This window comes from Micromys minutus (assembly GCF_963924665.1).
Source record: "Micromys minutus genome assembly, chromosome: 19".
Classification (NCBI taxonomy): Eukaryota; Metazoa; Chordata; class Mammalia; order Rodentia; family Muridae; genus Micromys; species Micromys minutus.
The window spans coordinates 11,204,087-11,228,077 of record NC_137954.1 but is presented as its reverse complement, the minus strand read 5'-3'; the positions used below and the strand labels follow the sequence as shown (position 1 = coordinate 11,228,077).

General features: G+C 44.2%; 1 protein-coding gene across 2 annotated transcripts in view; it reads right to left on the bottom strand.

Annotated features, from left to right (window-relative positions):
- Positions 1 to 23,991, bottom strand: part of CDK15 (cyclin dependent kinase 15) — a gene marked incomplete at both ends in the record, with an annotated part of 84,934 nt that overhangs the window by 47,350 nt on the left and 13,593 nt on the right. For both annotated transcript variants that reach the window (XM_080933498.1, XM_080933499.1), the window contains 4 exons: positions 7,553 to 7,673; positions 9,438 to 9,561; positions 17,795 to 17,857; positions 18,775 to 18,869. In XM_080933498.1, coding sequence (XP_080789624.1) covers positions 7,553 to 7,673; positions 9,438 to 9,561; positions 17,795 to 17,857; positions 18,775 to 18,869 — 403 coding nt within the window. The remainder of the gene's footprint in view (positions 1 to 7,552; positions 7,674 to 9,437; positions 9,562 to 17,794; positions 17,858 to 18,774; positions 18,870 to 23,991) is intronic.

The following is a 23,991-nucleotide window of genomic DNA, read 5'->3' as shown; positions in this document are numbered from 1 at the left end:
GGCTCACAGCCATCTGTAATGGGATCTGATGCCCTCTTCTGGTGTGTCTGAAGACAGCTACAGTGTGTGTGTGTGTGTGTGTGTGTGTGTAATGACTCTTTAAAAAAAACTCAAAGCCTTGATCTTTCAAAGATTACAGGCCAGTTGCTTTAGTAGACTGTCCCTTGAGTTGGGCTTCTCTGACAATTCTTCATAATCAAAGTTGGGTAGACATTCTTCTTCCAGGAATACCACATAAATGACATTGGGTGCTCAGCATATCCTATTTGGAAGAACATTCCAGGTTTCCCATTATTCATTATATCCTTTTAATTGCTGCTATAAGGTGTGGTCCACCAAGTTTCTCTGCCATAAAGTTACTATTTTTTGATATGTAATTGATAAGTAATTTGTGAAACTGTGTTTTGTGACTATGTACATGGCTCAGTCTTCAGCAAACTGTTCCTTTTAGTTACACATCAGTGAGTCCTGTTTCAGCTTAGTCCTACTGTATTGATTGCACAATAGCGATTTGCCGACTGTATCAGGATTTTTTCCTTCTGTCATTAATTGGCATTTTACTGGGGGGTGGGGTGGGGAGACACTTCTCTTCCCAGCCCTCTGGCTAGCTAGCCAGCTGTCTCCAGTATGGACTCTTACTTTACTCACTAAGCTATAATTAATTTCTCTTATAATTTACTTTGATGTTAAAAGTGTCTCGGATTTGGCCAGAGGAAGCTTCTCCGGACTGCTTCCCATGTCCTTTTGACATGTCTCCATTTATTTTCTAGCATTTTGTAAGGACTCCCAGTGGAGAGATAAGGACATCAACCCACCCTCAAAGCCTTCGACCCAAAACGTCCTGCCTACAAGAAACGCCCGGACGGAGATGGAGCAGTGACTGAGGGAACGGCCAACCAATAACCGGCCCAACTTGAGACCCATCCCACGGGCACAAACCAATGCCCAACACTATCAATAATACTGTGTTATGTTTGCCGACAGGGGTCTTACATAACTGACCAAAAGATATGCAGAGACCCACAGCCAAACATTAGACAGAGCATGGGAAGTTTTGTGGAAGAGTTGGGGGAAGGACTGAGGAACTAGAGGAAGCTCCACAGGAAAACCAACAGAGTCAATTAACCTGGAGTCTTGGGACTCTCAGAGACTGAACCACCAACCCAAGAGCACACACAGGCTGGTCTTAGGCCCCCTCCCACAAATGTAGCAGATGTACAGCTTGGTCTTTATACAGGTCCCCCAATAACTGGAGTGGGAGGCTTACCCTGACTATTTCCAGCCTGTGGATCTTGTTCCCCTAACTGGGCTGTCTTGTCTGGCCTCAGTGGAAGAGGATGTGCCTAGTCCTGTGAGGTGCCAGGGTGGGTTTGTTCTTGGAGAAGAAGGGGAGGGGAGTTGTGAAGGGGTTGTATGAAGGGGGGACTGGAAGGAGGAAGAGGATGTGATCAGATATAAAGTGAATAAATAAATAAATGGGAATAAAAGAGAATATGCTTTGTTTCAATAAGATGTTCCAAGTCCCTCTTACACTCCCTGCTCCCAGCTTAAAATCAGACAATTCCTCCAAGAATCATAGTTTTTTTTTTTTTTTTTTTTTTTTTTTTTTTTTTTTTTAGTAGACTGTGGTATAAAAAATTCAAGATCTAGATCTTAGACTGACAGGTAAGATACATTAATAACTAAAAGGGTCTCAAAAGGGGTTAAATGTTGTGGAAAGATGGCTCAGCAAAGCATTTGCTGCTCTTTCAAATGACCCAGGTTTGTTTTCCAGCATTCAGGCTGGTCTCAAACTCCCCATGTAGCTGGAGATGGCCTTGAACTCTAGCTGCCTTCTACCTTCCCCCTTCCCTGGTGCTGGGCATGTAAGAATGCACCACCACACCTGCTGGGGTGCTGGGGCTGGGAGGTGCTGATTTGTGAGATTTGTGTGTGCTAAGCAAGTTCTCTACCAATTGAGCTGCGTTCGTTACCCTTAATAATCGTCTTAAAGAAAAACACATCCAGGTTACGTTCTAGAAGAATCCAACATGTGCTACTCCTTTGAGGTAGTGATTGTGAAAATTGGACTTTTATTACATTTCATTGCCTATAGTGCAATATGAACTGGACATGATGTCACTGAATATATTTGCTGTATTAACCTTAGAAAAATGTGATTAAAAATTTGTTCAGAAAAGATGAGTGTAGTGGCGCACACCTTTGATCCCAGCACTGGGGAGGCAGAGGCAGTTGGATCTGTGTGTTCAAGGCCAGCCTGATCTACAAAGCAAGTTCCGGGACACCCAGGGCTACATAGAGAAACCCTGTCTCAAAAAACCCAACCAACCAAACATAATATAAAATAAACTTTACACAAAATCTTTAAAGTTTAAAGATTTATTTTAATTTGATGTGTACACGTGTTCTGCCTACATGTATGTCTATGCACCGCATGCATGCCTAGTGCCCAGGAAGTTCAGAAAAAGGCTTTGAATCCTCTGAGACTGGAATTACAAGCAGTTATGAGCCACCATGTAGGTGGGAGTGAAACCCAGTCCTCTGGAAGAGCAGACAGTGCTCTTAATTTCTGAGCCATCTCTCCAGCCTCTGGGGCTAGGGTATGAGGTGGCAATCAGAAAAATTTGCCTTTCTTCTCTGTTTAAAACTATATAAATCATAACACTATAATGTTATGAGATATAAACTAAATTGCTATGCATGAAATATTGTAGATTTATGTTAAGTCAATACATGATTGGACAGGAAGAGGAGGTGGGAAAAAGGAGCGGAAAAGGAAGAGGAGGAGTCAGGGAGGAGAAGGAGAGGAAGGAGCGGGAACAGGAGGCCTGTTATAACAGCAAGTGATAAGGGATCTCCTAGGAGGGGAAAAGAGAGTGTAGTGGTAAATCTGCCCAATGTAGACACACAGTTTGTGTTCCTAATTCCTGAGTTGTGTTTTCATTGAATGGGTTTAATTTGGGTTGAAGAGGATATTGCAACAAAGTATAGTTTTAATTAAAAATATATAGGTATGATCTCCAGCATTTTCAAGTACAAATCCTATCCAAGGGAACCCATCTTTATTTAAGGCCTTAAAAGCTTTCACAAATGACGTCGCCTGTGCCCACTCATGTGCCCGGATGCTCTTTTGCAGTGCATTCTCATCGTTTCTTTTCTGTTGTTTTGCTTTAAATATAAAAAATATCACATGAAAAGTATCACAGATATAATTCCAATAAAATTGACACATAACTATCAAATGCCACGTGCTTGGAGAGAGGGAGCATATGTAAGGACCAAAGGAGACAGTCAACAATAAGAGAGTTATAAGGACTTATGCTGTGGATACATACAGAGGGCCTTAAACAAAAAGCTATAACCCTTTGTAAAATCACCGTCACCGAAGAAGGCTTAAGCAGGTGTCACGCTCAAGCCCTGGAAGTCAAGCACAGCGGTGCACATTTAGAAGGACGGGGAAGCAGGAGGATCATGAGTTCAAGGTTATCCTCAGCTACATGCAGTTTGAAACCAGCCTGGGCTACGAGAGTACATGAGACACTGTATCTCTGTTTTTGTCTCTGTCTCTCTCTCCATATAACATATGTAATACATATATATGGTGTTTCTGTGTGCCAGGGGGTGGTGGAGGGGCAGGAAGCTTAAAGTCCAGAGTCAGAATCAAGTATCTTCCTCAATCACTCTACAAATTCTTTTTTCTTAAATAATTTATTTTATTTATGTGTATGGTCGTTTTCCTACATGTATTCCTGTCTCAGGCTCCCCAGCACTCAGATTACAAATGAGAGCTATCATGAGCCTCAGTGCTGCATTACAGCTCACCACACACACACTCACACACCACTACACAAAACCCCACCACACAGACACACACCACCACACATGCCGCCACCTCCCTGTACACCACATACACACACACACACACACCACTACACAAAACCCCACCACACACACACACATACACACACACTCACACTCACACACTACTACACAATACCCCACCACACATACACACACCACCACACATGCCACCACCTCCCTGTACACCACATACACACACACACACTACTACACAATACCCCACCACACATACACACACCACCACACATGCTGCCACCTTCCTGTACACCACATACACACACACACACACACACACACACAACCCACTACAAACATACCCCACCACACACCATCACACACACTGCCACACTATTTTTACAAAGCTCAAAGTTAAGTCTGGCACAGTGGCTAACCTGCTAAAGCCCAATGACCCAGACAGTAGACAAGAACCAACTCCTGCCAGGTGTCCTCTGACCTCATATTTGAGCTGTTGTACTCATTTCTGTCTCTAAATAAATAAATAGATAGATAAATAAATAAACGTAACTTTAAAATATTTTAAAAGATCAAAAGTAGTCAAAGGTAAAATATTTAATTTTTAAAAGAAGAACATAAACAAAAAGAAAATTATTGTTTCTAAAGGGAGAAAGGGGATGACAACTGAAAACTGTGATAAAGTTCAGGTAAGATTCCCCCTTCCACGGAGGGCAGGCTGGCAGGGAAGGAAGGTACCCACAACCATGGGGCAGTATTGACTGGGATGCAGCCAATGCAGGTGGTGCTGAGGTTGTACGCACACTTCGGAAGCTGCCTCGGTGCTCTTGGTGTGATGTCACTGACTTTTGTGCTGGATAAATGTTTTCCTTGGGAGCTGTCTTGGCAGTACAGGACCTTAAGCAGCATTCCTAGTGTCTCTGCCTTCCTGCCGCCAGTGCCTTCCACCAGCTGTGACAACTGATTCTCCAGACATTACCAAATGTCCCCTGGCAGGTGGGACAAAATGGCCCATATCTGTGTGTGTGTGTGTGTGTGTGTGTGTGTGTGTGTGTATGTGTGTGTGTGTGTGATAGAGAAAGTATCTATGTGTGTATGTGTGTGTGTGTGATAGAGAGTGTGTGTATGTGTTTGTGTGTATATATATATTGAAAGAATGTGTGTGTATGTGTTAGTGTGTGTGTGATAGAGAGAGAAAGTGTGTGTGTTTGTGTGTGTGTGTGTGTGTGATAGAGTGTGTGTGTGTGAGATAGTGTGTGTGTATATGTGTTAGTGTATCTGATACAGATAGAGTGTGTGTATTGTATGAGATAGAGTGTGTGTGTGTGTTAATGTGTGTGATAGAGAGAAAGTGTGTGTTTGTGTGTGTGTGATTGAAAGAGCGTGTGTGTTTATATATAATATATATAATTGTTTTAATATTCTATAATTAAACAATGTTTAAATTGATGTGTAGTAGGTGCTCCGCTGCCTGGGAAACACAAGCTGGGAGGAAGGCATCATTAAAGGCAGAGCACAGCGGAGCCTGCTGAAGGCCTTTGAAGTGGAGCCTGCAGAGCAGGGAGGCTGACAGCTCCAGAGAGCAGCTGAGTAGCAGGTGACTGCTCTAGAAATGGCGCTCAGTCGAGGAAGCCTGCAAACTAAGTCACACTGGGGGAAATGTCTTCCTTTCTTAATTCTTTGAGAAATCTGAAAGTTTAATCCTGCTTTGAAATTACCTGCTTAATAAACAAGAACAACAAACTATTGTTGACTTGGGCTGCCCATACTGGACTGAGAGGATTTGCTGGGGTCTGAACTGCAGGATTTCTCCCCTGAAGATGAGCTGTCACAGTACTGGAAGGCGCTATGCAGGCTGCCCAGGGAGGGAAACAAGGACAGTCCTACCCAGCTGAGACACCTGTGATCCAGAACAATGGCTGGCAAGTCAAGCTGTCCCTAAGGGTGCAATAGTGCCATGCATGTCTTGGTAGCAACCAACAGCTTTCTCACTGAACTGAAGGCCTGCTTATGAAGAAGGAAATCACGCCTGGCACTGAAAACACAGCCAACTACTGAGGCTAGTGAGGTCTTGGGTCTTAGAGGAGAACCTACTAACCTCATTTTATTAGACCAGCATACTGCTTAACTGCATTCTAAATACTTATCCTTATATTCACAAATAACTATAGCTCTTGTCCCTCATCAAAGAAGCTTCTCTTTGCAACAGAAAGGCCATTGCAACTGTAACGATGCAGAGAACAGCAGATCAAGGGTGCCTCGCCCCACCCGCAACACAACTCCTGCCTGAAGCTCAGGCAGCATGGAGGAAGAGGGGCAGAAAGACTGTAAGAACCAGAGGTCCCGGAAGTCTGCTTTGAGCTTACGTCTCCTAGAACTGACAAGGAAGCTTCACCTCACAGCGCTTCAACTATATGGCTGCTTACACAAGACCCAGATGAGAACACCAACAGAAATGCTAACAGGGAAGGAGCAGGCCTCACAGGGCCCGACTCTTAGACAAAAAGAAGTGGTACCGAGATCTGAAAAATTAGCCATTCCTTGGTATTAGACCCATAATTGGTTCTCTAATACCAAGTGGTCATCCCTGAAATCATATACATACAAGCAACATTGAATGAACTCAGCAGATTGTATTTACATATTTAAAATATATAGAGAGATAAATATTATATATCTAAGATTTATATATTTAATATATATTAATATACATGTATGACACATACACACACATTATCAGCATGTTTTTATATATTTGTAAGAATAATTAAAGAAAGGAGGCCATAAATTCTGTAAGGGTACAAGGAGAGAGACATAGGGGTGTTAGAATAAGGAAGGGGAAAGGGAAAATGATGTGATTATATTTAACTAATTAAAAAAACTCTTTGGTTATCCAAATAAAAAGAAAATGCTATTTTTGTCACATTCAAATCAAATAACAGCTGGACTTTAAAAATAAAAATTTGAAGACAAAACAACTATTATTGATTTTTTAAAAAATACAGACCCTGATTCTACAAAGCTATGGGAAAGGTTCAGATATGTTATTACCTTTGAGGAGTTGGCTAGGCCTGTGAGGTCACTATACAGCTAATGTGATCCTCACAAAACTGGGATAGCTCTAGAAGCTGACGGGGCTGGCAGATGGCTCCGTGGGCAAAGGAGCCTGTTGCTAAGCTGACAACTTGAGTTTGATTCTCCAGAACCCCCATAATGTGTCCTCCCTGCTCTAGGATGACAAGGCTTGAGAGCACCCCTCACCACTGTACCCTCCTCGTCCTCAAGCCCCCAGTTCTCACGCTTGTATCATGGGTCCCATTCAACCTCTGATTGGAAGAGTTGTCTTTTAACATTAACTTTTACTACGTTGTCTGTGTGTGTCTGCCTGCCTGTCTGCCTGCCTGTCTGTCATTAGTTTGAGGGCGTATGTCTATCTGATGGCAAACAGTTAAGGGGTGGGGGAAAGCAAAGGAGTCAAGAGGAAAACTAGAAGGGTGTGACAAAAGAGCACCAGGACAGACCTTGGGCAAGTCCTCTTTGACCATTGTCTCTTTAACTGTAAAAAACCCACGGGATGCAAAACTCAAGTATTTGCACCACTAAGTACCTGATGTTTCAAGGTTTCAATGCACAAACAATGATTATCTGTCTTAGAATAGTTGCTAAGATGCAAGGCCACCATCACAGGCATCTTCATTTTGGGGGCACTAGTTCTTACCATATGTCTAGCTCAGAGGAGTACTCGGTGGCTCCCAGCAAAGCGTCAGGTGGCCGGTACCAGAGTGTCACCACTTCCGAAGAGTATGTCTGGCTGGGAATGGACTTAGCTCGAGCAAGACCTGTCCAAAGAGAATGAAGATAGCACCCATTGTCCTGGGTCTGTCCAGGGGGCATGGTGACACACTGTACCACGGAGTGTGTACATGTCAGAGTAAACAGCACAGAGGGTAACATGCCAATGGTGGGTACTCTCACCAGAATCGCTGGACCAGCCTGAGGTTTGTGTATATTGCAGCAAGAAGGAGTCCTAATTTAGACCTGCTCTGTAACTAGATGAGGCAGCCAAGTATGGTCAGTTGACTTAAGTTCTTGCCTACTTCTGAATAGAGGTGAGGTTGAACCTCCAAGTCATGCCCTTAGTGGATGGCTGTGGCTTCTGTTCCTCCTTCTCTTTGCTCTGAGCTTTGATGAGATGGGGGTGACAGCTATGCTGAACTGTCTGGGCAATGTCTGTAGGATGGTGGAGCCATGGAACAGGTGAAAACTGGACAATGACACTATGAGGCCACCATGACAAGCTCTGACTGCTCTGGTGAGTGAAGGCTGTTTCTAAAACCCTGTGCTGTGGGTCTTCACAGCAGCGGTGCAATGATTTAATTCAGGATGGATAGATCTGCTTTCCATTTCTGTAGTCTAGGACACTCCCTACGAGTTTAGTAGAAAAAGAGAGAGGGCCGTTGGTCCAAGTTAGTAGATGTAGGTCATTTCCTCTCAACTGCTTCTCTGCAAAACAAGAATGTGAGTCAGTGGTCCATCTCCCAGAACAGCAGCACCCACAGCTGGGGAAACCTTAACAAGAGGAGTTGTCTTGTGGAGATTTGCTAAACGCTGGTGTATTGGGATGAGCCATCACCGAAAAGCAAAGTCCTCTGGATGTCATTTGATATCCTCCAACAAAAAAGACTGGTCTCTTGTCTCATGGACCAATGTGTCAGAGCTGGGAAGGCAGCCGAATGGAAGAACAATTTCCTAGTATACACAAAGCCCATAGTCTAAAACAAACAAATGAACAAAAACCCAAAAAGACCAAACCAAATAAAACACTAGACCCTGTGTGTCAGCCCAGTATGATGGTACATACTAGTGATCTCTACATTTGGGAGACAGAGCCAGGAGGATTGCTGCTAGTTTAAGGCCAAGCCTGGTCGACACAGGTGGGCTTTAGGTCAACCAAGGCTACATAGTGAAATCCCATCTTTAAAAAAAAATTACTGATCATTTAGTACTACACTAGGGATATAATGGTAGGCAAAAGCAGACTCTCAACTACTTGCTAATGAAGAATAAAATCTAAAATCATATATGTGTTTATAAATTTCTATATTACATATCTATAGATATAAACTATGATATGTGCTAAAATGGAAAGAAAGAGTTACAGAGAAATGTAGTCAAGCTGGTGCTGTCATTTAAGGGTGCGGAACAAGTGTCATTTCCACTTATGCTACATTCTAGGGTCAACCTCTCTGTTCTGCCATCCTGGGATAGTGATCTGTTCTGACAGAGTTGTCTTTATGCACTTAGATATAGGGACATTTCCTAAGTACAGTCTAATCCACAGATCACTACAGCAAATGTGACATTGGGATGGTATGAAGACCTTTTTTAAGCCTCCGGCTAGATCTTAATGGAATCTGAAGACCTTCCATACTCTCCCTCCTTTTAGCCTCACATTTCCTGTCTGTCAGTTTGACATCCAAACACAGCATCACATTCTTAGGCTCTAGCTTTCAAAGGGCAAGTCTGGCCAATGCCTCAAACAAGCACACACAAAAGATTCATTGTTCATAGGCCAGAAGGAGACCTGGGGAAGGGCAGCTCACCAAAATCAGCCAGTTTGAGCTCTCCCAGGTGACTGAGGAGCAAGTTCTGAGGTTTCAGGTCCCTGTGGAGAACATGCTGGTGGTGGATATACGCCAGGCCCCGCAGAAGTTGAAACATGAAAAGCTGGAAGAAATGAACACCGTATCTAAGGACATTTGAACCACTGTGTGTTGTAAATCAAAAACACTCCCCTAAAAGAACATAGTGAAAGTGTCTCTTGAGAGATGAGAGAGGGAGGGAGGGAGGAAGGGAGGTAGGGAGGTAGGGAGGAAGGGAGGGAGAGAGACAGAGAGAGAAAGAGAGAGAGAGAGAGAGAGAGAGAGAGAGAGAGAGAGAGAGAGAGAGAGAAGAGAGAGAGAGAGAGGGAGGGAGGGAGAGAAGTTTTATAGAATTGTTGAGAAAGGAAGACAAAGTCATGTGAATCAAGTAGACTGTATCCCAAACAAAGAATTCTAGCATTTTTCTTTTTTTTAATTAAATATTTGTTTGTTTATTTATCTATTTGTTTATTTATTTATATGAGTACACTGTAGCTGTCTTCACACACACCAGAAGAGGGCCTCAGATCCCATTACAGATGGTTGTGAGCCACCATGTGGTTGCTGGGAATTGAACTCAAGAGCTCTAGAAGCACAGTCAGTGCTCTTAACCACTGAGTCATCTCTCTAGCTCCCCTGGCTTTTCCTTTGATACTGAAGGAGTTATCCTTCCCTTAAAAAAAGTGAAATCTTGAGGTCTCCCTGGGAGCCCTTGTATTAATTTAGATATGAAAGATAATTTTTTCCCCACAGATGACTTGGCATGTCAGGTCAAAGTTGTCTGGAGTTCACAATTGTTTTGTTTTTCCTGGCTCCAATACAACCCCTTTTAAATATATGATACCAGTAGACACAGCTGGGAAATCAATTTTAAATGGTATTAAGAAAATAAAGCAGGGCCAGAAAGTTGACTCAGAGGTTAAGAGTGTTGGATGTTCTTCCAGAAGACCTAGGTTCAATTCCCAGCACCCACAGGGCAGCTTGCAACTGCCTGCAACTCCAGTTCCAGAGGATTTAGCACCTTTACACAGGCATTCATGCAGGCAAAACATCAATGCATATAAAAATAAATAAACCCTTTTAAAAGAAATAAGGAAGAAATGAAGGAGAGGGTGAGGTGGCTCAGTAAGCCTGGAACCCTCTGCTCAGTACCCAGACGCCACATCAAGGTGGCAGGAGAACATCAACTCCACAAAGCTGTCTTCTTACCCCAGCCTCCATACATGCACACAAAAGTGATGGATTTTATTTTGTTTTTAGGTATGAGAAAAAGAAATCAACAAATCATTGTCTCTATAAATTATTTTTAAACTGTTAAATTCAAAGTTGAAAATAAGAGAAGTATCTAGTATGTGTTAAAAGGGACAAGAGCAGCTACCTGAAGCAAAGACAGCTGTTTAGTGGGTCAGCAGAGTACCTGGGTGTATACACTGTACACTAATTAGCCACCTCCCTCCTACTCACTGCTCAGCCCCTCTCCTCTCCGCCTCCTCAGGCTCCTAGCTTGTGTAAGTGGTAAAGCCCCAGGGTATTTAAGTATGCTATTTCATAGCATCTTAAAACTCTAGCCTTACCAAACCTCGCCACCCACTCATGTTCCCACCCCCACAAGCCAGTTTCTCCCTCCAACATGTATGGTAGCACCAACCTGAAGGTGCTTTCGCAATCAGTGTCAAGCTAGATCTTGGCTGCTCTTTTCAGAGCAGCTTCCCACACCCTGGAGTTAGGTCCTGATGAAATAATTCTGTTGAGTTCATGCCATCTGGGATACAAGTCCCTCAAAGCCACAACTGGAGTCTTAGCACTTGAGAGGTTGAGGCAGGAGGATGACATATTTATAAGTTTGAGGGTAACCTAAATATTAAGACACCATCTTAAAAAATAAGACAGATAAAGAGCAGAGCAAGAAAGAAAGAAAAGAAGGAAGGAAGGAAGGAAGGAAGGAAGGAAGGAAGGAAAAAACACAAAGATAGATTACAATGGGATCAACCAAGTCTGGACAGAGGAGGCCAAGGTCCTCTACTTCTGAAGGATCTGTCCCTGAGCCTTGTTCTTTCAGGAATCAGAAATAAGACGTTAGGAAGATGGCTAAGTCAGTAAAGTGCTTATTGTGCAAGCGTGAGGACCTGGGTTTAGAGAGTCAGCATCCATAGGACGGCTGGGGTGTGGCAGCATGCACTTATAATCTATAATCTCAGTGCTTGACGGGCAGAGACAAGAGGATCCCCAGCTAACCTGGTTGAATCGTGAGTTCCAGGTACAGTGATAGGTCTTGTCTTAAAAAAGAAAGGAAGTATGTGGTACTTTGAGTAATAACGGTGCCCATAGGCTCATATATTCGAATGCCTAGCCACCAGGGAGTGCCACGATTTGAAAATATTAAAAGGGTTAGGAGGTATGACCTTGTTGGAGGAAATGCGTCATTAAAGGTGGGCTTTGTGGTGTCAAAAGCCCACACAAGGGCATTCTTTCTCTGTCTCTCTGCCTGTCTCTGTCTCACTCTGTCAGGCTCTGTCTCCTCCTCCTTCTTCTTCTTCCTCTCTCTCTCTCTCTCTCTCTCTCTCTCTCTCTCTCTCCCTGTAGAACAAGTTGTACAACTCTCAGCTCCTCTCCAGCACCATGTCTGCCTGCCACCATGCTCCCACCATGATGATAATGGACTGAACCTCTGAAACTGTAAGTCAACCCCAAGTGTTGCCAAGGCCATGGTGTCATCTCTTTACAGCAACAGAACAGTGACAAAGATGACAGAGAGCAATTGAGGACAGCACCTGACATCAACCTCTGGCCTCTACACATGCACACACATGTACAAACTCACATACACACACACACAATCAGAAATAAGATAACTTCATTAGCATTCTCTACCTTCCTTGGTCATGTCTTAAAATAGCCAGAAGGTTTCGTTTTTCCTCTTATAACCCACCTCCAGACCACCCTGTGTGTCTGTCACTGAGGTAGTGTCCTTTACTCTCTTCTTTCTTCCTTTTTCTGAAGACAGTGTCACCTCACAGCTCAGGGTGGTACTGGAATTTCAGGCATGAGCCACTACATCTTCTCTTTTCCAAACTTTCTTCTCGTCACACTGACTCTGCCCGAACACTCTCCAAAGGTTAAGTGGATGCTTCCCATTCTTGAATGAATGTTAGCTTCCTCCAGCTTCCTCATAACATCATTAGGTCTAAGGTGCATGTGTGTTGTGGTGCAGTATGCAACTCTCAAGAGGGCTGCTCTCTCCACAGTGGGTTCCAGGATCAAACTCGTCCTTGGCTTGTGTGGCAAGTGTTTTAACCCACCAGCCCCTCCACTTTATCTTTTGAGACAAGATCTCCCACTGAACCTAAACCTTATTGTGTCGGCAAGCCTGGCTGGCAAGCAAGCCCCAGGGATTTGGGATGTCTTCAGCTTCACTGCACTGTTACAGACGCCCACCACCATGCCAGGATTTTAAATGGCAGTTGGGGTCTGAACAGAGCTTCTTGTATCTTGCTTCTTCAGTAACACTTTACCCACTCTCCCCCCACCTTGACTCTCTTTTGACTTTCAGACTCGCATAGTCTGAAGTTCACTTAAAACATCCCATAATGCCCTTGCTCAGCAAGCTAAAATGTAATTCACTGTATCCCTCCCAAATCCATTTCCTTCCTGTTCCTCCCTCGCTGATCCACCACCATCCATCTTGTTGCTCAAAGCCAGAGATATTCTTGCTGACTCTTCCCTCACCCATCAATTTTGGCTAATTGATCGCAGACCCAGGCACTTTCTCAGCATCCTTGCACATCTGTAACCGTTGTCTTAACCAGCTGTCAAGGCGTTAGTCCAGCATTTAAGAGTCAGGAGGGGAGGGGACTGGCAGTGTGGGAGTTGGAGGGGACAGTGGGTGGATGTGGGTAAATGTTAAGGGAATATAACACCACACACACACACACACACACACACACACACACGAACACACAAAAGAGAATTTCCCCTTCTTCCAGTCCACTTTCCACACTGTCATCAGAGAGAACTATACAGAAAGAGACCTCAAATTGCTCTCTCCTTGCCTAATGCCATTGGATAACATCAATACGCTTCTAAAGATGTCACAATGGGGTCCTTTGTTTTGTATGAAGAATAAATGAATGTCCTTGATGGGTCTCATATGAAGCAGCACAGAACTGTAGGCACAGCAGGCCTTTCATGCCGGGGCGCCTACTTCCTGGAGGCTCATCTTTAACTTCCCCTAATTCCAAGAATTACAAATTCAGATTTTACTGCTGAACTTTATTTCTGGGAACTAGAAATTCATGGCTGCTTCTCCCTAGGGAGTTCATTTCTGCCCCTACCTCAGACTAGCGTTTTGCTTCCATAGAACTCCACGTCCATAAATTCTTGTATTTACTAATGCACTGCTAACAAATGTGCAAAGTCTTTGCAGTAAAGAACATAATTTTCAGTGGTATTTGTTGCAGCAGGACAAAGACAAAGACAACTCTGGGACGTGGGAAGAGATAGTATAGGAGACCTCAGTACAGAGTCTGACTGAAACCTCTCACTGGCTGGAAGTCAAGAATTCTAACACAATGAAGATTTGCTTACAATCTTTATCCTTATCCGACTGTATACCTAAAATTCTCCAGAAATATCACCAGAAAGCTCACTTACAGTAAAAGGACATATCCCAACCGTGTTGGAAAATCTTGGTGGCTCCTAGTCTTACCTCACCAAATTGTAACTATTCAAAATATCTCTAGAGCCACTTTATAACCACAATTACCAAAAAGGGGTGGATGGATATAGAGAAAGGAATATCTTTTAGAAACTCAGTAATCACTGAAAATCCAAAAGCTTTTAAAATCCTAAATAGCCGGGTGGTGGTGGTGACGCCTTTAATCCCAGCACTTGGGGAGCAGGGGCAGGTGGATCTCTGTGTCCAAGGCCAGCCTGGTCTACAGAGTGAGTTCCAAGACAGGCAGGCTCACATATCAAAACCCTGTCTCATTCTGTCCCTCTCTGTCTCTCTGCCTCTCTGCCTCTCTGCCTCTCTGTCTCTCTGTCTCTCTGTCTCTCTGTCTCTCTCTCTCTCTCTCTCTCTCTCTCTCTCTCTCTCTCTCTCTCTCTCTCTCTCACACACACACACACACACACACACACACACACACACACACACGTTTTCAATAAACTCCAGCACTGCCTCATGCTGGTTCAACCTGAAATTCTTTTGAAATTCTTTTCTGTGGCAAAGCCAAGGACCTGGTTTCACCCAAGAAGGGGGCAGGCCCTAAAGATGGGAACAAACTGGACGGCTGTGTCTCCAGTCACACCGCCTCTGACACTTGTGATGACCCCCTGGCTGCGTGTTTCTTGAAATCATCTTTTCTCTTGACTTCCACACCCGAGTGTCCCTGTGGACACTTATAACCTTACAGACAATCACATCTCACAGTTCTGTAAGCAGCTTGCTCTTTCCACTAGTTCTCTTTCCCCTAAGCACAAGAGTCCTACTAGGAGCCCTCATTTGACCATCTGCTCCCGGTCTGTACTCCCAACCCCATGGGACTGCTCCCAGCCTCCTCCTTACCTGGCAGAGACAACCCCCCCTGCAGAGACACCCCACCCCACCCCTGCGCAGAACCTGCCCCCAGTAGTTGCTAGGCACTCTAAAGCCACTCCTCTTTCTCTCCAGGCCAACGCCTCCCACTTCCATCAACCCAGCCATAACTCAGCTGGCCAATAAAACTCAAGACTCAAGCATGCTTGCCCACCCGCCCCTTTCCTCTCCTTGCCCTGGTCACCAAACTCTCCCCAAACTCCTTACTCTCTGCCACGCCCCCTTACATTTCTGCCATGGCTACTGTACTTTAGGGTTTGGAGGTCCTTAACTGGATCCCTGCCCCTCAGAGTCGGTTCACCTCTGCATCACTGCGGATAATGCCAGAAACACATCCAGACTCGATCTGAACCCGATCCCTAGCTAGTCATCTCCTCACTTGGTTTGACGAGCTCCAGGCTAATGCACACCCAGCTATTTCCAACTGGGACCCCTGCCTCTGGTCTCCTCTTCCTCATAAATGTTTTTCCCTCCACACAATATAATTAATCATATTATTCCCTCCCCCAACTCCACCCCACAGCTAGAAGCATACGGTCAAGCTTGGTGACTAGAGTTTGATTCCCGTGATCTATGCAGTGGAGGGACAGAACCGACTCCCATAAGTTGTCTTCTGACCTGCATACTGTGTCCTGACATGTGCGTATTCCCCCCACCACACACAAAACTAATAAATAAGATGCAATACGAATAGTTAAGCAAACAAGAAAACACGTCTTTGCATTGCCACAGGACTAGATCTTACTTTTTATCAGAAATTTGAACAATTTTTTTTAGTTTTTATTTCATGTGTATGAATGTTTTGCCTGCACAGTTTTTGACCGTGCACCACCTGCATACAGTACCCATAGATTCCAGAAGCGGGCAGAAGATCCTGAGGGTAAGAATCATGTCTTCTGTGTCTTTATCCTTCTCATTTCAGTGTCTGCTGTGTGAGTTGCTCAAGCTTCGAAATCGGTTTTTCTTCAAGCCTTTTTCTATCCAACCAGCCTCTAATTCCAAGCTCTCCTTAGCCTCCTGTTCATCTTCATAAAGTGACCCGAGGCTAGACCCAGCCTAAAGCCAAAGCCATCATGTTGGCTTGTCAGTTTCTTGTACCCACTGTCCCCACTGGCTGTCCTTCCCACGCACCTGGTAAAACTGCACTTCTCAGTGAGTCCAACGTCTGCTTTCCTGCACTCCTCTCCTGAAACTCTTAAGTGCGGCCATTTTAACCCAGAAGGGTGGTGATGCCCGCTAGGTGGCTCCGGGCCTATGAGCACTGTCTGCTTTTGCAGAGGACAGGAGTTAGGGCTCCCAACCTCCACTCTGCAACTCACAACCATCTGTAATTCCAACACCAGGGGATCAATTTCCTTTTTTTTTTTTTTTTTCCTTTTGGCTTCTGTGGGTACTTGGCACTCACTCACACACACATGCACATGTACCACACACATCATTTAAAAACTAATAAAATCCCTTAAACAACAATAACATAAATCACACAAGACAATGTAATGTGCTTTATCCTCAGGATGCTCCTTGACACCCCCACACGTTTTTCTTGTTTCCCCACACACCTCTTTTTCTTGATCCCTCCCTTTCTGACTGACACCACTTCCCCCCACCCCCACCACCCCGCTTTGATGGTGGTGGTGTGGAGACAAGATCTCTATATCCTAGGGTTGGCCTTGAACTTGAGCTCCTTCTGCCTTACAGCCTTACAGATGCTGGGAGTTTGTATGGCCACAGCCATCCTTGCCTAGTTCTTCATCTGTCTCCACAGTGCTACCTGATTTTTATTACTCTTCACCACTCCTTGTCATCAAACCTCCTTCTTAAACGTTTCCTTGTACGGATTGGGCTATCTCTGCTTACTAAGCATCCCAGGAAGTCCCCCTCCACACAGCCGAGTACTAAACACCGTTTCTGACTACCTGGGAGAGAGTCCACGCCACTCTTCAAACTCACTGAAAATAAGAAATGCAATCTTTTCATCACCAGAACTCAACGGAGCATTAAACACTCGGTATCTGTTTCTTTAATAAATGAACACATAAATATTAGTTAAATGAAAAATTTGCATCAAATGCAACTTTCATATAGTTATTTTTAAGAGCTGGTCATTTCACTGATAAAATAAAACCATGGAGAATGAGAAGTTCGAAATGCAATGGTCTCTAGAATTGCAGCTAGCTAAGGGTTTATGATTTCTTCCCCGAGGAACTAGAAAGTAGGATTTAGTCTTCTGTATATAACAGAATCTTCTAGAACAGGAGTTGCAAACTTCACCCCAGGCCTAGCAGCCCACCACGAAGAGGGGCTATTTGATACTGGTCCAGATTTACTTCTCTCTGATGTAATAATATTTTATTGGTCTATATATCCAAAGACACCATTGCCTTACACTGTCCAGCTAAACATCTTTGTACTGTGAGTAATAATACCCATCCCCCACTAGAGTATCAATGTCTCTCTTCTTTGGGTTTGCTTAGCTGTTGTTGTGAGACAGACTCTCACACTATTGTATAAGCAACCTAGAGTTCACTACGCAGGCCAGGCTGGCCTTGAATTCACAATAACCCTTTTGAGCCAGTCTCCAGAGCATTGGGATCGAAGGTGTAAACCACCGTACCTGGTTCCATCTTCTGCTATGGTGCCACAGACAGCTCTGTGACGATTGTCTGTTTCCAGATGCTTCTGTTGTGGGCAGGCCAGAGAGCATGACCCTTAAAGTACTTACCCTGACATTGTGAGGATGAAGCCCTCCAGGATGCCGAGATATGTACTGGGCCAGGTCGGTATGCTGAATAAACAGCAGAGAAAGGAGGGGCAGAAGTTAGTGGAACTTAGTATCCTAAATCACATCATAGACCCGGTGAGGAAGTACAGCAAAAATACCAATACTTTAGAGTATAGCCAGATTTTTCTGATATCCCATTGTTAAGATCAGATATAGGTGCTGCAGAGATGGCTCAGAGGTTAAGAGCACTGGTCTGCTCTTCTTGAGGTCCTGAGTTCAATTCCCAGCAACCACATGGTGGCTCAGAACCATCTGTGATGAGATCTGATGCCCTCTTTTGGCCGGCAGGCATACATGTAGGCTGAATGCTGTATACATAATACATAATAAATAAATCTAAAAAAATAACTAAATAAAAAATATCAGATATAGTGTGACTTTCTAGTCGGATGCTGGTGCAAAAGAGCCTGTTTCTTGCTCCATAGGCACCCATTTGAGTAACTGGCCATGTAACACACAGCAAAGCAAAGTTTCACTTTCCAGCATCCTTGAAGGCAGGTCAAGTATGCTTTCATCAGGATTTTCTTCTGTTCATTTGAATTTTTTTTCTTTCCAAAATACAACTACTCTTTAGAAAGCTTATATATGGTCTTTAAATATCTTGTGTTGCATATCTATTCATTGAGTCAAAGAAACAACTCAGGTTCTACCAGCAATGAAAATAGCCTTTAAAAGTGCCACCTTTTCCTGAGAAAGCATCTAGTTTACTACTGGTGGCGAGGGAGACAGGACAGACAAACTGCAGGTAAGAAGCACAAATAACTGCCAGTGAGAGCAGCAAGGTCGCACTCAGAACATCAATGATCCGTCAGGCTTTCCACACCATAATGCAAGTTTTATCATGTCATAAAATATTAACAGATTCATTATACAAGCACCAGGCTTTACCCCTATGTGCTGCGAGAGTCTAGAGAACTCACCATGTATTCAAATACGAACGTCAGAGTCTCTTTGGTGTGAACAATGTCATGCAAGAGGACAATATTGGCGTGCTTCAAGCCCTTCAGGAGAGACGCTAGAAAGATTTAAACAAGACATTACATCAATCACTGATAATGAAAGTGCTCCTTTGTACCTATTAACCAATATATTTTTTTAAACATTTCAAATCAAGGAGTCATAGGTTTGTACTGCTGGAAATGAATCTTTTCTGGAAGAATATTTGAAATGACAACGGACTTTTATTATTGTAAAAATGGTGACCCACTGCCCTCTCCGATCGTCTTGATGGCTGCAAACATCGCTTCCACCCACCTAATCCATTTCCTCAGAGCACTCTGGGCACTGTGGGAGGTTCTCCTCTGAGATTCTCACCATCCCAGATTCAGAGCTATAGGAGGCTGGGCTCAGAGGCACACGGGCCACTGGAGGAGTGGGAAACTGGTGACTCACCTCTTAGAGTTTGTAACAAGTGGCCAGGCTCCAAAATGTCAAGTCCAGCCAGGGGCCAAGGAAGCTAATAGACATGGTCAGTGGAGGCAGGGCAGGAGCATGGAGTAAAGAACTGTGGGGAGCAAAATGACTGAAAAGGGTGTGGAGTCAAGAACCATGGTAAGCTGTGCAACAGGGATGGGCTTATTGAGGGAACAGTGCAAACCTCCTCTAATGAAAGCAAGCTTAAAGGAGAACTCGGAGCTTGGGGAGCTTTGGGGAGTAGTTCCATTGACAGCTGTCTCCTGCCTGCTAAGGAGCAGGTCATTGTCAGGTTTCTAAAAGTAGCTACTTATCTATTTATTTGTTGGTGCTGGCATTTTAGCTTAAGCCACTATAACCGTGACCTGCCCCCATTGTTACCCCATAAAAAGCATCTAATTAAAGGGGAGTGATTGCCTCAAAAGGCCCAGGAAAGCTGTCTTTGAGAGTTCCAGAGAGATGAAAAACCCCTGACTTGAGGCAGAGCAGAGGTGCCAAAGGACAAGATGTCACATATTCTCTCTCACAGCGTCAAGGTCAAGATTTAAATGCAGAGGGGGCTGGGGAGATGGCTCAGTGGGTAAAGCGCTTGCCATGCAAGTGTGTGGACTGCCTCTGATGACCAGCACCCCCATGAAAGCAAGGTAGGAGCAGCAGCCCACCTGAAACCCAGGAGGAGGGCAAAAGGGGTCTCTGGACAAGCTACCTACACAGACTAGCTGAGTCAGCAAACATGGTCAGTTAGAGACCCTTCCTCCCTAAATAACGTAGAAGTAATTAAGGAGGGCAAGCTCAACTTTTTGCTATTTGTGGAACCAACACACATATATGTATGTATGTATGTATGCTTTTATGTATGTTCTATGTGGTATATGTATATGTGTGTTGAAACTGATTATTTTGTCCTCTAAATAAAAACATTAATTTAAAAAAAAGGAAAATAGCATATTGAAAAAAAAACCCTGAAAATCAATGTTCTGATTTTGTTACTACATTTCTACTTGATGAACCTTCTGCACCACTCTTTCCTACTATAGAGTTCTGCAATATTAAGAATGAATAAACTCAGCTGTAGAGGTGGCTCAATGCCTATTCTACAAGCATGAGCACTTGGGTTTGGATCCCGAGAAGGAAAAGCTGGGTGTGGCAGTGCAGACCTGTAATGCCAGTCAGCACTGGAAGGATAAGGCAAGGGCTCTTGGGCCAGTCTAGAAATCAGTGTGCTCCAGGTTCAGTGAAAGATCCTGTATCAGCAAATAAGGTAGAGAAGCCACTGAGGAAAACACCCAACATCAATCTCTGGCCTCCACACACCTAATCACATATGTACAAGCACAGGTATGCACACATACATGCAGCTCTCCCCCTCCCCAAATAAACCCAAGTATTCTATGTCATCTGAGAACACACCTATTCCCTCAGGAACCTGATGCTGTGTTTGTTAATTGGTTTTGGTCCCTGATGGTCTGTCTCCCTTCTAGTTGGAACACCATTATTGTCCTCAGGAAGCCAATACTTCTTAGTCCATTCCCTTCTAGTTGAGCTACCCAGCCTTTACCCAAGAGCTGCCATGTGACCTAGAAGTGTCCATAATTGGACACTTCACAGGCCCTCCTAGCTTCAGTGACAATTAGTTCAAAGACAGGCAAACCCCAGCAACTCAGGAAAGCCTTCCTCTATTGGCTGACATCATCAGGAAAGAGCTGCTGGGGCCAGATTACCAAAACCTGCTGAGAACATGCCTGGGAATGAAAGGAAGACATAGAGATGAGCTGGGGTATATAGTACAGTGGTAGAGCACTCAGTTCATATACAGGAGGCCAGGGGTTCTGTCCTCAGTACCACACAGACAGACAGACAGACACATACACACATCAACATACACACTCAGACACACACATATCCCCCTCACACAGACACACAGATACACACACACTATTTCTCTTTCACATACATATATACACTGACACACACTTTGTCTCTTACTCACACACAAACATACTTTCTTTCACACACACATATAAACTCACACACATTTTCTCTCTTACACACACACAAACACACAGATACACACACGCACACATTAAGGCAGAGAAACTCGTTTGTCCTATCAGGTGGCTTAGCAGTGGCACCAACAGCACTGTGCAAGCCAGTGGGTGTTAACGTGGCCACTACTCTTATTTCTTTTTTAAAGTCAGTTTAGCTCTGAGCATCAATGCATGCCTTTAATCCCAGCACTCAAAAGACAAAGACAGACAGATCCTTGTGAATTCAAGGATAGCCTGGTCTACACAGCGAGTTCCAGGACAGCCAGAGCTACACAGAAAGACCTGGTCTCAAAAACAACAACAAACAAACAAAAAACAAGTAGTTTTGTAGTTGGAAGAGTTCTGTACCCGCCTGTCTGCTGTGCTCTGCTGAGCTGTGCCCACAGGGTTCTTACGGACCAACTCTACTATTTCCCTTTCAACTGCGAGTTAATTCTATAAGTATGAAGACAGGACAAAATCCACAGGTGTAGCTCAGTGCTTACCTAGTATGCCCAGGGCCTTGGGCTCTATCCTTAATATCACACACAAAATCACATTTTCCTCCAAAGGAAATGGAAAAACAAATTGCTAAGAATATTACAAATATTTTAATTAATTAATTTACTCTTTACATATTAATTTTAAGATCAGGTCTGTCTGCAGCCCTGGTTGTCCTGGAACTCAAAAGCATAGGCCAGGCTGATCTCAGGCTTGTAATGATTCTCCTGCCTCAGTCTCCAAGTTTTTGGATTGCGATACCTGCTAACACACCCGGTTTTAATTTCATTTTTAACGTAATTTTGTTCTTACATAATTATATTACTAAAACTCCTCAGGCTTCCTTTAAAAATTATGGTGGAATGTTTTGTCCGGCACAATGCTAAGACACCCAGAGACTATGGACGAGGACGAGGCAGACTCGGGAATCTGGTTTTGCAGGAAAGGGAAAGTGTCCCTTGGTCGTTCCTGTTGTGGACTTATTTGTACTGGCAGTCTTAGCCTCACTCACCAAAGCTTTGCAGGAGCTGAAGTGACTCAGCTTTGCCTTTTCTGTGGTTTAGAGCACATGCAGACGGTAGTCCCTTTCAGCCTCCTTTCTCCTGCTCTCCTCCAACCCACCTGAAAATCTATCATCAATTCTGCAGAGACATATCTGAGCCCTCCCTTCTTTCTGTGTGGCTGACCACTGTCCTGGGCTGGGCCGGGCCAGGCCAGTATCTAGCAAAGGCATCTCGAGCTTCTCCCCATTTGTTTTTCCTGCTGACTCTTCCTTCTGGAACAGTCAGAACTGTGGTTCTTTCCTGTAAATGTCAAAGCAAATCCCTTCTGATTCCCAACCCCCACAGTGACCTCTCATCTCACTCAATGAAACCCTAAGGCCTGAGGATAACCTCAGTTGCCTCCCTTTCCCCACACTTGCTCTGCACCCTTCCTTAGCTCTCACCTCCTCCTTCCTACCCCCTTGCTCTGGCTACAGTGCCTTCTTAACTGTTCCTCTGACACTTTCATTTTCAAATGCACCCCATGGCCCCACCCCTGCCCCTCATGCTATGACTGCCATTTCTCCACCCACAATTCTCTTTCCTCTGGTCTGCATGGTTTCTCCCTCACCTTTAGGGCTCTGCTAGAAATGTTTGTGTCACATGCCGGCTTCCTTGTCCACTCATTGCACATAAAATCACAGCCTTCCACCTCGAACACCTCAGGGCCTCTATTCCTTAGCTCTGCTTTATTCCCGTCTGTCACACTCATCAGTGCCTGCCACCAGATCCGTACTTATCCACACACACACACACACACACACACACACACACACACACGCACACCCGTGCAGGTTGTCACTCTCCCCTTGGCTTCTCGGAGAACAGCCACTCTTGCCTTTTCTGCTTACTGGATCCGTGGTGCTTCTTAGGAGAGTTCCAGGAATGTTAACCTACTATTGGTCTTGTGATGATGTCTTCAATAATATCATTCATAGATGTAGAGTCGACGGCTGTGTTTCTGTTGAAGATGCTTTGGCTCCTTGCTCCTTTTAGGCACCTTCCTCTCCTAGATCAAAAATTGTTCTATCTCCTGATCATGTTTACCATTGCTTTGTCAACACCCCAGGATCCTGAAAAGCCATGTGGAAATGGAGTTTTACTGAGTAACTAATAGGAAATTTTCATGAAAAGCCGGTCATACTTTAAATCTTTAGCTCATGGAATTACTAGTATGAGATTGGGTCCATACTGTGCCCTAGCCTCCAGGTTTAGATGAGAAGGAAACCCGGGGAGAAAAGGTCTTTGTTTCTTCTACTTTTGAGGACTCCCTGGTCACTAGAGCAGGATCTGGGCTCTGATCTGAAGATTAAAGATACTAAAGTCAACTGGGAAAGAGGAAAGATACTAAAACCAGCGTGCTGATGCTGGAAAGGTTGTTTTCACATTCACAACCTTCCCAGCACAGTGGTTCATGATATGATGATGTTACTCTATACTCTTCTATTGAGTTTAGGAAAAGATGTGAAATATAGTAGTCACAGATAAAGCAAGTCTGTCTCCCAAAGTCTAGAGTAGATCTGTATAACCTAGTAACCATGGCAACCAAAGCTTTCTCAAGGGTATAGGCTGCTTAAAGACACAGATTGACCCTACCTCCTGACTTTGCATTTCGAGCACTAGCACAGGCCTGGCACGTGGTGTTCAATAAACG